At 49.1% G+C, this 13,224-nt stretch overlaps 1 protein-coding gene across 1 annotated transcript in view; it reads right to left on the reverse strand.

The window, feature by feature from the left end:
- Nucleotides 1–13,224, reverse strand: part of LRRK1 (leucine rich repeat kinase 1) — a 68,722-nt gene that overhangs the window by 1,447 nt on the left and 54,051 nt on the right. Inside the window, exons 26-32 of the mRNA XM_054272584.1 lie at nt 12,585–12,862; nt 12,206–12,400; nt 11,297–11,448; nt 9,600–9,717; nt 8,218–8,334; nt 2,453–3,288; nt 1,785–1,886 (exon numbers count right to left, since the gene is read on the reverse strand). Coding sequence (XP_054128559.1) covers nt 1,785–1,886; nt 2,453–3,288; nt 8,218–8,334; nt 9,600–9,717; nt 11,297–11,448; nt 12,206–12,400; nt 12,585–12,862 — 1,798 coding nt within the window. The remainder of the gene's footprint in view (nt 1–1,784; nt 1,887–2,452; nt 3,289–8,217; nt 8,335–9,599; nt 9,718–11,296; nt 11,449–12,205; nt 12,401–12,584; nt 12,863–13,224) is intronic.

Raw genomic sequence — 13,224 nt, forward strand, 5'->3', positions numbered from 1 at the left:
GAAGGGAATTTCAGGGAAAGAAGTTACAGGGAAAGGAGTTACAGGGAAAAGCATTGCAGGAAAGGGCATTACAGGGAAGGGCAGCTCTGTGAGCGCAGCACTGGCTCCTGAGCTTCCCTTCCAGCTACACAAGCTTTTTATAAGCTGCAAATCCTTTAGCAAGGAGAATGCTACAAAGAGAGGGATCAGAAACTGTGTCACATCAAAACCAAGCAGCTCAGTGACATGGGAAAAGGTTTTTAAAGGGATTCAGGTGCCTAAATATGCAGGTGGGGGCTTAAGTCTGCCATGGCATTTGAAGTTGCTGCTAATCTCCTGATTTGCTAAATCCACAGACTCTTGTTCCTGCTACCAGCTGGGCATTTTCAGAACAGCTCCATCATAACACAGCTGACAGGCTGCTGAGAGCTTCCAGAGCCTGGAGTAAAGCATGGAAGTGGGATGGAGCCTGCCTGTGTCAGCTCAGGGGCTGAGCCCCGAGCCCAGAGCAGCCGGCACAGCTGTGGCAGCACTCAGGGATCCGTGTGGTCCGTGCTGTATTGTCCTTCCCTTCATGGTCTCTGTTGAAGCTGGCCCTGCAGGTACCTCAGAGGGAGGTGGCTGGGCAGGCAATGACACTTCTCCCTTGCAGGGTCCAAGGGACAGGAGTCCAGCCCTCACTGGGCTCCTTCCTCCACTCCCACAGCAGATGGGGAAGGTTGGTGCCAAAGTGTTTCCCCACAAAGGTGCCCAGCTGGGAGCACTGGCCACAGGACTCTCCTTGGCAGCTGGTTGTTATTACAAACTGCCCCTACAAAGCCCCCTCCCTGCTCTGCTCTGCCATTTGAGCAGCCCCTTCCCTTTCCTCCCCTTCTGCTCTTTATCCTGCTGCTCAAACAGGAAGGGTCAGTGGCCATGGGGCCTGGTCCAGCCAGGCAGCAGGGCAGGACAGGTGTGAGATGTGGTATCACTTTGCCTGAACTCCACACTCAATCTGAGCTAAGCAAAACAAACCTAAGAGTATCTGTGACCAATAAAGAGAATTCTCTCCTCCCAGCTAACTGATAAAGACACTCAGTTTAGAGCAGGGGGAATGGCAGGAGCCTTTGATCTCCTGTTGTGTTTACCTGGCAGTAATAAATGATCATTTATAATCCTTAGCACTGCTTAACCTGCATTTGTTTGGACATAAATAGTACAATCCCAGACCGGTATTTAAGTGATCAGCAGGAATACCCCCCCTCTCCAGCAGCTATTTATTTCCTTGACTCTCCTTCTCTGTATGAAGCATTTTAAATTAACGTATATAACTGCTCTCCCCTGTGCTCCAGGAGCCGTCCCCCGGCCTGTCACTGCCCACAGCACAAAGGTGCTCATTTAGAGCCAGAACATCAACCTGACCCACGTGAATGCAGCCACAGACAAGCGCCGTGGTCTGCATAAATACACCTCTTGTTCTGAGCACAGGGCTGAGGCTGCTCTGACCTTCTGCCAGGTGCCCTCAGAGCACAGGGAGCCAGCACCAGGCAGCATCAGGCCAGCTCGATCACATTGTGCACGGTCCTGGCTGTGTCATTATGGGCTGCTCATTATGGGACTTTGGAGACCAGGCTGCAGTCACAGAGCCTTCTCCTCACTGCCCCTCTCTAAGAGCCTTGATGTGCAACCAGCAACTGTGTCCTCCCACTGGGAACTCCTCAGAAGCTGCTGGGAGCCAAGAGAAGTTCCCAAGAGCCCTGAGAGCGTGCAGAGCCCCCCGTGCACCCCCAGCCCCCTGTGCCCCTGGTGTGCCCAGGCAGCCTCACCCGTAGGGAGCCAGCTCAGCCGCCTTGAGCACCGCGATCACTCTGCCCCGCTGCGTGCCCGACTCCTTCTCCAGCCCGATCACAATGATGTCCCCTCCTCTCCTGGAAGAGAAACGAGGGAGATGTCACAACCTCAGCACTGGGGGTACTGTCAGCTGAGGAACATCCATGCTGGATATCCATCCTCTCTGCTCCATGCCCACCTGCAGCCACAGAGGGGGCACCGTGATGCCACGGGGGCATCCTGAATCCAGTGCAGTGAGAGATCCTGTGACAAGCAAACTCAGCTTCCCAGAGGTTCCCATCAGCTCCACAGGAGGCAGCAGGACTTGCCAGGGCTGTGTCCAAGCAAGGAGGCTGCCTGCTGCTCTTTGTTTCCTCAGCAGTTGGGGAAACACAGCTTGGAGTCTGACCACCCCCTTCTCATTCTGCTGAAACCAACCCAGCAAGGTTTTCCACGTGGCCACTCTGCTCAACACTGCATAATTCCAGGAGGCAGAGAAAATCCATGTTCCATTATACTGGGAACAGAATTTCTTAATGGTAACTTGACTTTCTGGCCAGGTGAATCATACTAGGAATGTAAACCTGCTGAATTAGCCTGAGTTAATCTCATGCTCAGCCAGGAGGGATTTTGACTAAGTTGCCTGGTTAAGTGACCCACTTACCTGGGGATCCAGATGAGGTCTTTTACAGGAAGAATCTTGACTGCTTGGAGATGCTCCGTGTTATCACCCGCAGGTAAAGCATCGTGATCCAGGGGAGCCTTCAGCTCGTGGAATTTCTCAGACTCCTCAAAATCCGTGGAGAAGGGTGCACTGGAAGAGCTCAAGGGCGAGCTGGGCAGGCTGGAGGGGCAGCGGGTCACGGCGTTGGGAGGCGAGGAGGAGTAGGAAGACACAGAGCAGTAATCCGTGAGCGAGTCCTGGTGGTTCAGGATCTGGGTGCCCACGTCTGGGCTGTACATGATGCTCATGTCCCCCGGGGGGTTGCTCTCCATCACCCCGTGGCTGATGGGGGCCGTGGCCGGGATGGCAGCCGAGGGCTGCTGGATGGTGAACATGTCCCTGAGGGGGCTGCAGTCCCCGCAGAAGTAGCGAGCGCAGAGCTGGTAGCTGGTGGCGTGGTACATCACCAGGAAGTTGCTCTTGTCGTCCAGACACCAGAGCACCTCCTCGCCGTGGCACTCGGAGTTGCAGGCGATGGATGTGATGACAGAGGGCGGGCTGAAGGGCTCCAGCCTCCTGCTGATCTCCATGGAGGCGCAGTCGATGACCAGGAGCCCGGGGCCGTTGCTGTACCACACCTCGGCCCCGCTGCCGGTGACCTCCATGGCCCTCACCGGGTACGGGTTCTGCCGTGGGTCGCTGTCGGGGATGTTGAACTTGGACCTGTTGGCTGTGTGGGAGCACAGGTAGGAGCAGTTGTCTCCTGGCAGGCCCTGGGACACTGAAAACACAGCTACCAGCCCATCTGACAAGCCAGCCAGCACCACATATGTGTTCTGCGAGAAAGAGAGAAAAATTTCATCGAATTATAGAATGGTTGGGTTGGAAGGAACCTAAAAGATCATCTCATTCCATCCCTATGCAATGGGCAGGGACACCTTCCACTAGACCAGGCTGCTCCAAGCCCCATCCAACCTGGCCCTGAACACTTGCAGGGATAGGAGTCCACAACCTCTCTGTGCCAGGACCTCACCACCCTCACAGCAAAGAATTTTTTCCTGTTTCTTTGCTTCTTTATAACAGAAGAATTTTCATTCCCAGAAGCTCTGCCTGCCTCTCACACTCTGCAAGAACATCAGTAACTTACCCCAGAACAGCGATAACACAACACAAAAAGGAGTCACTCCCTAGAAGCTGCTGCAGAGCCAGGCTCCTTTCACCCAGTATTACCTCTCTCTTTACTGGCAGGGGCGGACAGACGGACCTGGCAGCCTGCCCTGAAGGTTAACAAATTCAAGCTGGACTATGTTCAGAGACAGCCACCATGGTCCCAGGAATCCAGCTGTAGAAACCCGGCTCACTTCCAAAAAGGAGTAAAGCTATTGCTATCAATGTAGGTAGGAGAGGAATGAAGAAATGCAGTAAAAATGGAAAGAGGGAGCCAATACTCTCACAAACAAGAGCATCCAGTGATTGCTCCTCATCCAGAGTCTGCGGCTCTGAGAGCTCTGCTCGTCCCAGGGATGTGCTCTGGCTCTGGGATCCCTGGCAGCTCAGACATCCCAGCCCAGGGTACACAGCAGCAGCAAAGCACCTGCCAAGTGCCATGAACAATTCTGCAGGTGGGTAAAAACCTGTCCCTAAATGTACAGATGTGCTGGACACAGCTCCAGCTCCGTGGCCATGCATCCCTCCTGTCCCAGGGGCAGGAGCTGCTGAGAAGGCCACGGCTCAGCAACTCCTCCAGCTCATCCCAGGGGGGCAGAATGCTGTTAAACAGGCTGGGAAATTGATCTCTTGGGAACAAAACTTCCCCTGACCTTGGGCCTCTACCAGAAACTCCCCCATGTGTGAAGCAGATAAAACAATACTTACCTCAAAGGCCTTTCGCTTTCCTCCCTGTGGAGCAATAAATTCTAAATAAAGACCATTTTACCCAGGACTTCTTGGCTGCCTGGACTAAGCACAGCTAACCAAACAGAACCAGACAGAGCAGCACAGAGCTGACACAGCCTTGCCCCTGCTCAGGCTCTCCACAGTGGAAAGCCCTGTCTTTGACATGCCCAGGATGCCAGTGAGGGGCTGAGGGCTCAGACATCCTTAGCTGGGAATGCAAAAACTAAATTAAGGCCTCCCTATGCCCTTCCAGGGATCTTGATTCTGCCAGGCCTGGACAATAGTTCTCAGGCTGTAAACCCTCAGAAAAATCAGTATACTGGCTTGGCCCAGCTATTGAGGGGCAGGTAGTGCAGGGTGAGTGTTATTTAATTGACAGCTCTGCTTGCAAGGCTCATTTTGAGTCCTGGACAAAGAGACACTCTCTGCTTACCAAGTTATGAGTAAAACCACGAGAGCACTGAGCCCCTATGACTAATCCAGATCACAGCAGAATTTTACTGTAATGGGAAAAACTAGGAAAGCAAGTGGAAAGTTGTGAAATGGGGCTTGGACTAACTCAGTCCAGTCCCAATTCTCTAACCACTAATTAAAAGAAACCCCAACGACCTGCAGTGCTCAGTGCCATGTTCTTGCTGCCATGTGGATCTGGTGCAAAAGCTCCTGGAAGTGCCTTTGCCAAGGAGTTGCATCAGTAGGTTGGATCATGGCACAATGCTTTGCACAAGCTGGGTTTTGGGTTACTTTTTCTTTGGAAGGGAGTTCAATTACTTAAAACTGAATAAAACAAAGCAGAACAGCCCACATTTCTCTGGTAAAAAATGGTCCAGCTTTTTCAGTCTGAAGGACCCTGCACAAGAGGCATTTCTTACTAGAAATGGAAAATTTTAATTGAAATGGGAGCATCAGATATTAACTGTAATGAGGTATGTCAACCTGAACTGCTCCTAGCATGACACAGGACACTATAAAAATCTTCAGAGATTATAATTTTGTCTCATTTGATTTGATAACGCTGAATTATCCAAGTATAGTCTTCACAAAAAATTATTTTGGATTCCTTCATTAGTGTCAGCTACTACAGAACAGAATCTCTATTCCCTTTTGGGTTCCACAGGCCAAATTTCCCTGGCACTGAGCAGTCAGCTCCATAACCAGGCAGAGGTGGGTCACTGACCCCTCCTGGGGTTACCAGTAATACCAATGCCAATCCTGGCCTGTCTGGGATGGAATAATGGTGGAAGCAAATTTGGAGGTATCTTTTCCATTGGGGTATTTATTGCTTTCTGTCTTGGCTATCAGGACCGGTTTCTATCCAGCCATTGCTGTTATCTCTCCGAGAAACAAGCAGCAAATGCTGAGAAATGCCCTTAACCCTGCCATCCCTCACTTGACTGAGCTGAGGGAGTGACCAATTCTGCAGAAGACCATGTCAAAAACCACTTCCCCACAGATGCCATAATTAATTCTTGCCAGATTTTACCCAGTGCTGGTGAAGCAAAGCCCCCCTGCCCAGGGTATTCCAGCAGCCACCAAAGGCAGGCAGGCAGGGCTGCAGCCTCCAGAAACCTTAAGTAACTTTCTCAGAATTCATTTTCAACATTCGGGCTCCTCGAGGAGCCAACACAAACACACAGCAACAGAAGTGCATTTGAAGGCCCCGTGCTGCCAGCAGCGGGGCCGTGCCAGAGGCAGGCCCCGAGCGGGGCCGCGCCGCAGCGATGAGCGGGGATGAGCCGGCCCCAGACGTCCTGTCCCCCTGCCAGCAGGCCAGCAGCAACGGCAAAAATCCCTGCGCCAGGGCCTGGGCACCTCCTCCTCGTCCTCCTGTCCCCACAGGGTCTGGCACTGCTGGCTGCAGCCTTTAAATGCAGCTTTTGTTTCCACGCGTTCCAGGTTTCTGCGCGGGGCCAAGGATTTGCACCCATTCAGGTTTCTCTCTCCCTCCACTTCTCTTCTACCAAGGCAGAATGTGTCTTGGTTTGCCCTTTTTAACCTGCTCATTTGCTAATTTGTTTGCTTTATTCTGCTGAAAATTGTATTGTTTACCAAAAAGAATCATCCTGGTGACAAAAAGCATGCAACAAAAAGCTTAAATTGTACAAGACTTTTCCTTGGCGGGTGAGTTTCAGATTCTGGGCCCCTCTTGCCTGCTTTCAAATTTCCATGATGCTTCCTTTGGATGAGAAACCAAGTTTTGGAAACTATTTCTTTTGGATCAGCCTTCCCAAGGCAGTCGTAAAGAATTCCCCTTCCCAGCAACATCCCTCGGCAATTCTCTGACTAAAAGTTACCTCACATCTCACCAGCTAAAGGGAAATGCAATTCTCTTCTCCAGTGGACAGCAGTGACTGTGATAACTCTGGTACAGCTTTCTGGCCAGGCAGTGAGTGTGACAAGTGTAAGCTTTCCACATAGGTTTTTTGGAAGAACTGGCTGGTTTAGTTCTTGCCAGCCTGGTCTGCACATTCCCAGGCTGCTGCTCTGGCCATTTCACTGCCAAACTCATTCATAGAAAGGAGAGAGGAAAAAGTAACTCCAATAAACTAAGAAGGAGTGAGCTGAAGGGAGGTGGATTTCTGGAAGGTTGGGTAGGGTCGGGGGAGGAAGGGAGGTGTCTAGACTCAATATTGCTATTGTAGGGCCTGGCATTATTTATGACATTTTCTAGGCAAGCCACAAACTGGAAATAGAAACCAGGAGACATAAAGCCACTCGTAACCCCTGAGGAATGGCTTTGCAAGCTGTGTGACAGTGGAAAAGCTGAAAGCAAAAGGCTCCTTCGACTGTCCTGGATGGAACCTCAGCCAGCATGAAAAAGAAATTTGCCCTACACATCAGAAATGAAACTCCACGGCGGACAAACGCTGCAGGTCCGGGAGCCAAGGAAAGCCAACAGATGCAGAGAAATCCAGCCCTGTGCCAACTTTACATCAATGCCCTCCTTTAGCCCTACTTACACCATGTTTGGAAGTGCAGCAGCACACCTTACACAAACCATCTGCCTCAGACTCAGCAATCCCAGCAGAAGAGCCAGAAATGGACAATGGCTCAGGACAGGCCTGGTATAAACCAGCAGCTCTCAGACACATCCCAGTCTGCTGGCATTTGCAAAGACTACACAGCTACCAGTAATGTTGGAACATAATTACATGTTTTCACTTGAGGTGGCTCTAAGCAAACGGAGGTAATTTAGCAGGAAAACAGTTTTTATACATCTCCCAAGGCTTGCCCACAATGGGCACCCAGGTCAGATTCCTCCTGCCAGAACGGGATGGTGGCAACTCCAGGGCAAGGCAGATAACACAGAACTTGTTTTAATGCCCATAAGAGCAATTATCCCTGTTACCCATAAGAGCATTAGCCAAACCAGCTGTATTATCTAAGTGTTCTCCTTCAAAACCAAAACAGGAGTGTGGCTGAGCCCAGATAACATTTCAGGATGACTGTGCACACAAATGACAGCACAGCCAGGAAAACAGTGGGTACAAGGGGCTGGATGTGCCCACGTCCTGCATTAGCACTTAACAAATCTCTATTCTAATTATTGTTTCATGTCTTCTCCACTTTGCTTGATCAACCTAAACCTTGTGCTCCAGTGAAGTGGAAACGCAGCTGGAAAACTTCCTTGCTGAGGAATTTGATCTGTTTTGACTATTTTCCCAGCAGGCTTGGAAGTGCCAGCTTTGGTCCCCTGACTCAGGCTCTTGCCCACACCTCCAGAAAGACCTGGAAACCTTCTCCTTGCAGTGCCAAAATGTTCCTGGGCATCGCAAAGCCCTTCAGCACCAGCTGAGAGTGGCAGCTTGGCCCAGCAGCACAGTCTCACTACTGCCCCTTCTCCCCTTTTTCCCTGGGTTGTTCCTTACCCTTTTCAGAAGAGGCATCACCAGGAAGCAGCTCACAGTGGCAGGAGTGTCTAAACCCTTCAGTGGAGTCTTTAAGGGACACATGCCCTGCAATCCATACACAGAAATCTTCTGGTCCTGTGAAAGAGCACATAAAACTCTATAAATGCAAGCCACCTCCTGCTTTCTATGTCTTGATACCCGAGCAAGATACCTAATTGGTTCCAAAACTGGGTTTTATTTGTATTTTTTGATATCCAGACAGTAACTTTCTGTTTTTAATGGAGAACCTTTGGCATGTGAGTAGAAAGCAGGTGCTGCATTCCCCAGAACAGGTTGTGGACAATATATGCATCATCCAAAAGTCACCAAAAATCACCAGTGTAGGGATTTTATCACCACATCCAAAAGCAGCACCTGACAACCCTGAATGCAAAAATCCCAAACAACAATTGAAGCAGGTTGTATGTTATTTTGCATTAATCTCTCCATTTAAGGGACATTACATTTTATGTGGAATCACACCTGTCCCATACCTCCTAAATCTACTAGACCGACCAAGAGCACCCAGTTTTGGAACCAGCAAACTTTTCATTCTCATCAAAATTGGAAATACAATGCTTTAAGATCTTTAAATTTTAATTTTTCTAGACTTATTATTATTATTAAAAAGAAAAAAGAAAGAGTATTTGAGCTTTACCTCTACTTGAGAACAGAAAAAGTCAAAACATCTTATTTTTTTATGGGGAGAAAAAAAAATTCTACACTCACAGCATCCATGCCAGGGCAGAGTGAAATAGCCAACACAAATTATTTACTCAGCGAGTGTGGCCTTTTTTTCCCCCCCACTCTAAAACACTGAACTTCAGGTACATTTAATGTTTTTGCCTGTTTTTTCTTTGTTTTGTGTGAAATGATTGTGTCAGAGCTGGCTGACACTTAACAGCCCTTTTTGATGGGTGGCCAGGGGCTCTGGGGGATAAATCAGCCATGCTCTCTCACTCTTATCTTTTTAGCTGCAATTTTCCACAGCAAACACAAACCTCGGGTACCCATTTCCCACCAACCTTCAAATCCCTCAGGCCTCTTTCAAAACCCCACCCTTAGATGCATGTTTTCTGTCCCTGCCTCCCTTTATCACCCACAGATAAGGACATTTCCCAGAGGAACCCCTGGGCACAGATTGCTCCAGCCCAGAGTTTCCCCTCATTCCCACGGTCGCTCTGGGCTCTGGAGTCTGGAGCTGTGTGTCAGGTAGAAACAAAACACCTGGAGACAGCAGATGCAAAGTCACTGCTCATTTGAGATGCCCTTTGTCTCACACACTCTTGGCTTTACTAATTTAACAGACCCTTTCTCTTCATTAGTGTCGCCCCTAACGAGGGGGCACAGGCAACGCTCACCTCTGTGGCTGCCCACAGGGCATTCTGAAATTTGAGTTGGCAGCACAGCTTCATTCCTGGGCAGCTCATCCTCTGCACCTCCATGACTCCTTTCTCCAGGTTCACCACCGTGTAGTTCCTGAAAGGAGCAAGCAACAATTTCAGACAGCCAACACTCCTCCTGCACGGGACCAAGGGACTTGTGGCACTTGTGGCCAAGCCGTGACACAACTGCCCAGATGTGGATGATGCTGCAGGGATCTACACCCCTCCAAACTGTGAATTCCTCATTTGAAGGGAAAGAAAGATGTGCCCTGGCTCTTCCTCAGGAGCAGATGTACAATTGCTTCTGTGAAGATTTACACTCAGCTCTCTGACTTTGCACAGGGTTAGCAGGACGTATGTGGTCTGCCGCTGTAATGGAGCTGTGAGACAAACAGATCCAGCTGAACAGCAGTAATTAATAACTGGGAAGTCTCAGCCCATCTTGCCCATTTGGTTCTCAAGGGAATAGCTGCTCTCCAACTTCACTGCCTTGCTATTATCTGGCTTCATTATTATTCCAGTACATAAACAGAGGAGCATGATTCTACAGAGCAAAGATCTGTAACCTAATAAAATTATTTATAAATATGACTAATTAGTAGTTTTTTGTAGCTAAAAGGATATTTTTTTTGTTTGGGGAAGTTTATTGAGTTTGGATGTTTGAACAATAACTGGATATTCACAACCACATCTGCGAGTCCCAGATGTTTTACCAACTGTGGCACAAGCAATTACACATCCTGAAATCTGTCACATGTGAGTAAACTTGTTATTCAGCGGTCTCCAGCAAGTGGATTGTCCAGTCAGGAAGCAGATTCACTTAGATATATTGCTGTGAATATTTGGACAACATCCATGTATTCAAAATACATCTGGGAGTGCCATGTGCTTTACCAGCTCAGCAGGAAAAGTTACATTGCCTGCACTGAACAACTGACCAGGCACCACAAATGGCAAAGCAAATAGTTCAGCAACAAATCATATGCCTTCCCCATTAGCTTAATGGTTACAAATAATGAACACATTAATATAAAATTCAGATCAGTTTGTGAATGTTTCCAAATAAGGCTGAGGCTATAAAAATCAGCAGCATCCATAAAAATGAACCTAACTAGCTGCAGGTCACATGCGGCTGAGCAAAATGCTATCACCTCAGTCACAATTTAATAACATTTTAAGCACATGCCTTCAGTCCAGAACACATTTTACTGGCAGTGCACACTTGGATGCACACACAGCTCCAGGCATGTGGTTAACTCCCCATGATTGCAATAGGATTTAAGCATGTGCTTAATTGCTTTGCAGAAGAGAGATGGAACTGCAGCCTCAATTAGGAAAGGTTTAGTGTTAAATGGCCTCATTAGGAAAGGCAGAACACGTCTGTTCTCATGTGCAAATGCTTCATCCTGTGTGTGTGAATCATTACACTGCCCTAATCTTCTCCCCATATTAACTGAAGCAGAGTTAAGCTCATTAAATATCCTTTATAAAGCAACCACTGTTCCCAATTAAAAGAGTTTGGGAAAACAGTGTTCACTGTATTCTTGGCGTTCATCCAAGCTCACTTTCACCTTCTTTACCTCCCTCCCAGAGGCAGAAGCGAGGATGCTGAAGGATTTTTTACTTAAAAAGGAAAAAGAAAAGAAAGGAATTGCTAATGTGAGCTGTCTCACCTGGTGTCCTCCTTCCCATCCCAGAACACCACGGTGTACTCGTGCCCTGGGGAGCAGAAGAAGGAGGATTGCTTCCCACAGGGCAGCAGGTACATAAACGTTGCAAAGGTTGGATCTTTCATCTGCCCCACCACAGAGATGGCCAGGGGACGCTGAGGGGGAGGAAAAGAGAAAGACAATCACACAAGATGAAACAGGAGAACCACAATAAACAGGAGGCTCAACAAGGCCAAGCACAAGGTCCTGCACCTGGATTCGGGCAATCCTCAGCACAAGCACAGGCTGGGTGTCCCTGGAATTGGATTCCAACCCAGACAATTTTCTGATTCTATGATTATTTATTAAAGCTTGGTCTGTCATTCTCTTACACATTTTACTGATTAATTTCCTCAGGCTTACGAATTTTGTAAGCTGACCCATTGCATGACAGTGTAGAGATGTTTGAGAGTCAGGCTGACCTTTGTTTGAAGGACAACAGCTCTAAAACACCAACTGAAATTAATGAAGAATGCAATGCAGCACAATCCTTTTCTTGCACTTTGAAGCTTTTTCAAGCTCATACCTCCTTTTATAATCTTGGGGATTTTGAAGCCTTTGTAGTTGCACTCACAGCATGACACTGGAGCTGCTTCTAGAAATTATGGGTAATGTCTTGCCCTGGTGAAATCAGCAGCCTAACTGCCAAGGACATCAAGGGACCTTCAGGCCACCACAGATGTCTAAGGCCACAAATCTGTCATCATTTCATTCATAAAGCTCTCATTTAAGTCAACAGAAATTCTGGGCCAAATCAGCAGGAGGGGCAAACGGGCAATGGAGCTGTTGTGCTGCACCAGGAGCAAGCTCAGCCCTCCTGCACAAAGAGGGCAGCCAGCTCAGAGAACACAGCTCAGGAGGGTGGTTTTGTACCTTCTCTGGCTTAGTGTCCCAGCACTCCATCATGAGTGCCTGCATCCTGTAGAGCTGCACCTCCTCGGGCTGCCCCAGGACAGGACGGATCCCTTTGGACAGCTTCTTTGCAATCTGGAGCTGGTGGTGTCCCAGCACAGGCCTCTGCCCGGACAGCAGCTCGTACAGGACCATCCCATAGGAGAACATGTCCACCTGGAGCCAGAAGCAGAGGGAAAATCAGGGCAGGGCTCTGTTGTGGGGTGGAGAGGAGAGCAAGGCAGGCACAGTGGGGAAGCCAGTGCCAGCCCTCATGCACAGAGAAGGGAACTGAGCCATGGGACGGTGCCAGCCCCCAGTGCCACCACAGGGCAGCCCCACAGCCTCCCCAGTCAGTCACCTTCTCGTCGTAGACGATGCGGGGCCGGATCTCGGGGGCCTGGTACCCCGGCGTGCCCTCCACGCCCAGCGCGCCCTCGTGGAACGACTGCCGCGAGATGCCGTAGTCGGAGAGCTTGATGTTCACGTGCTCCCTGACGTCCAGAGACCACACCAGGATGTTGTCTGACTTGAGGTCGCAGAAGATGATGTTCTTCTTGTGCAGGTAGGCCAGGCCTGTGGCGATCTGGTAGGCTATTTTGTGTGTCAGCATGTGTCCCAGTGGCACGAAGGAGGAACCTGGCACAAAGAACAGCCCGTCTCCAGCTCCTGTAATTGCCATAACTGCTGCTTCTTCCCCCTCTCTCCTTCTCTTTTTAACTCCAGAGCAATAGCTGACAACCTTTTGAAACATCACTCAATGCCACCATTTGAAAAGACACTGTTTATTTTACTGTACGTGTCTGACAGTCCTATTAGATTCTTTTTTTAAACCCTTTTACTTCTAGGCCACTAAATCTTCGGGTGAAAATCAGTGTTTGACTGAAAGCTGACATGAAGCCAAGGTGCCAAGAGGGTCAGATGGCCTCAACTTATCTTAGAATTAGTGTCGTTCATTTGACAATGACAGCAATACAGATAATAATGAGATAATTTAGAGT

The sequence above is a fragment of the Melozone crissalis genome, unplaced genomic scaffold, assembly GCF_028551555.1.
Source record: "Melozone crissalis strain CALT ecotype California unplaced genomic scaffold, PUWL_Pcris_2 ptg000014l_1, whole genome shotgun sequence".
Taxonomy (NCBI): Eukaryota; Metazoa; Chordata; class Aves; order Passeriformes; family Passerellidae; genus Melozone; species Melozone crissalis.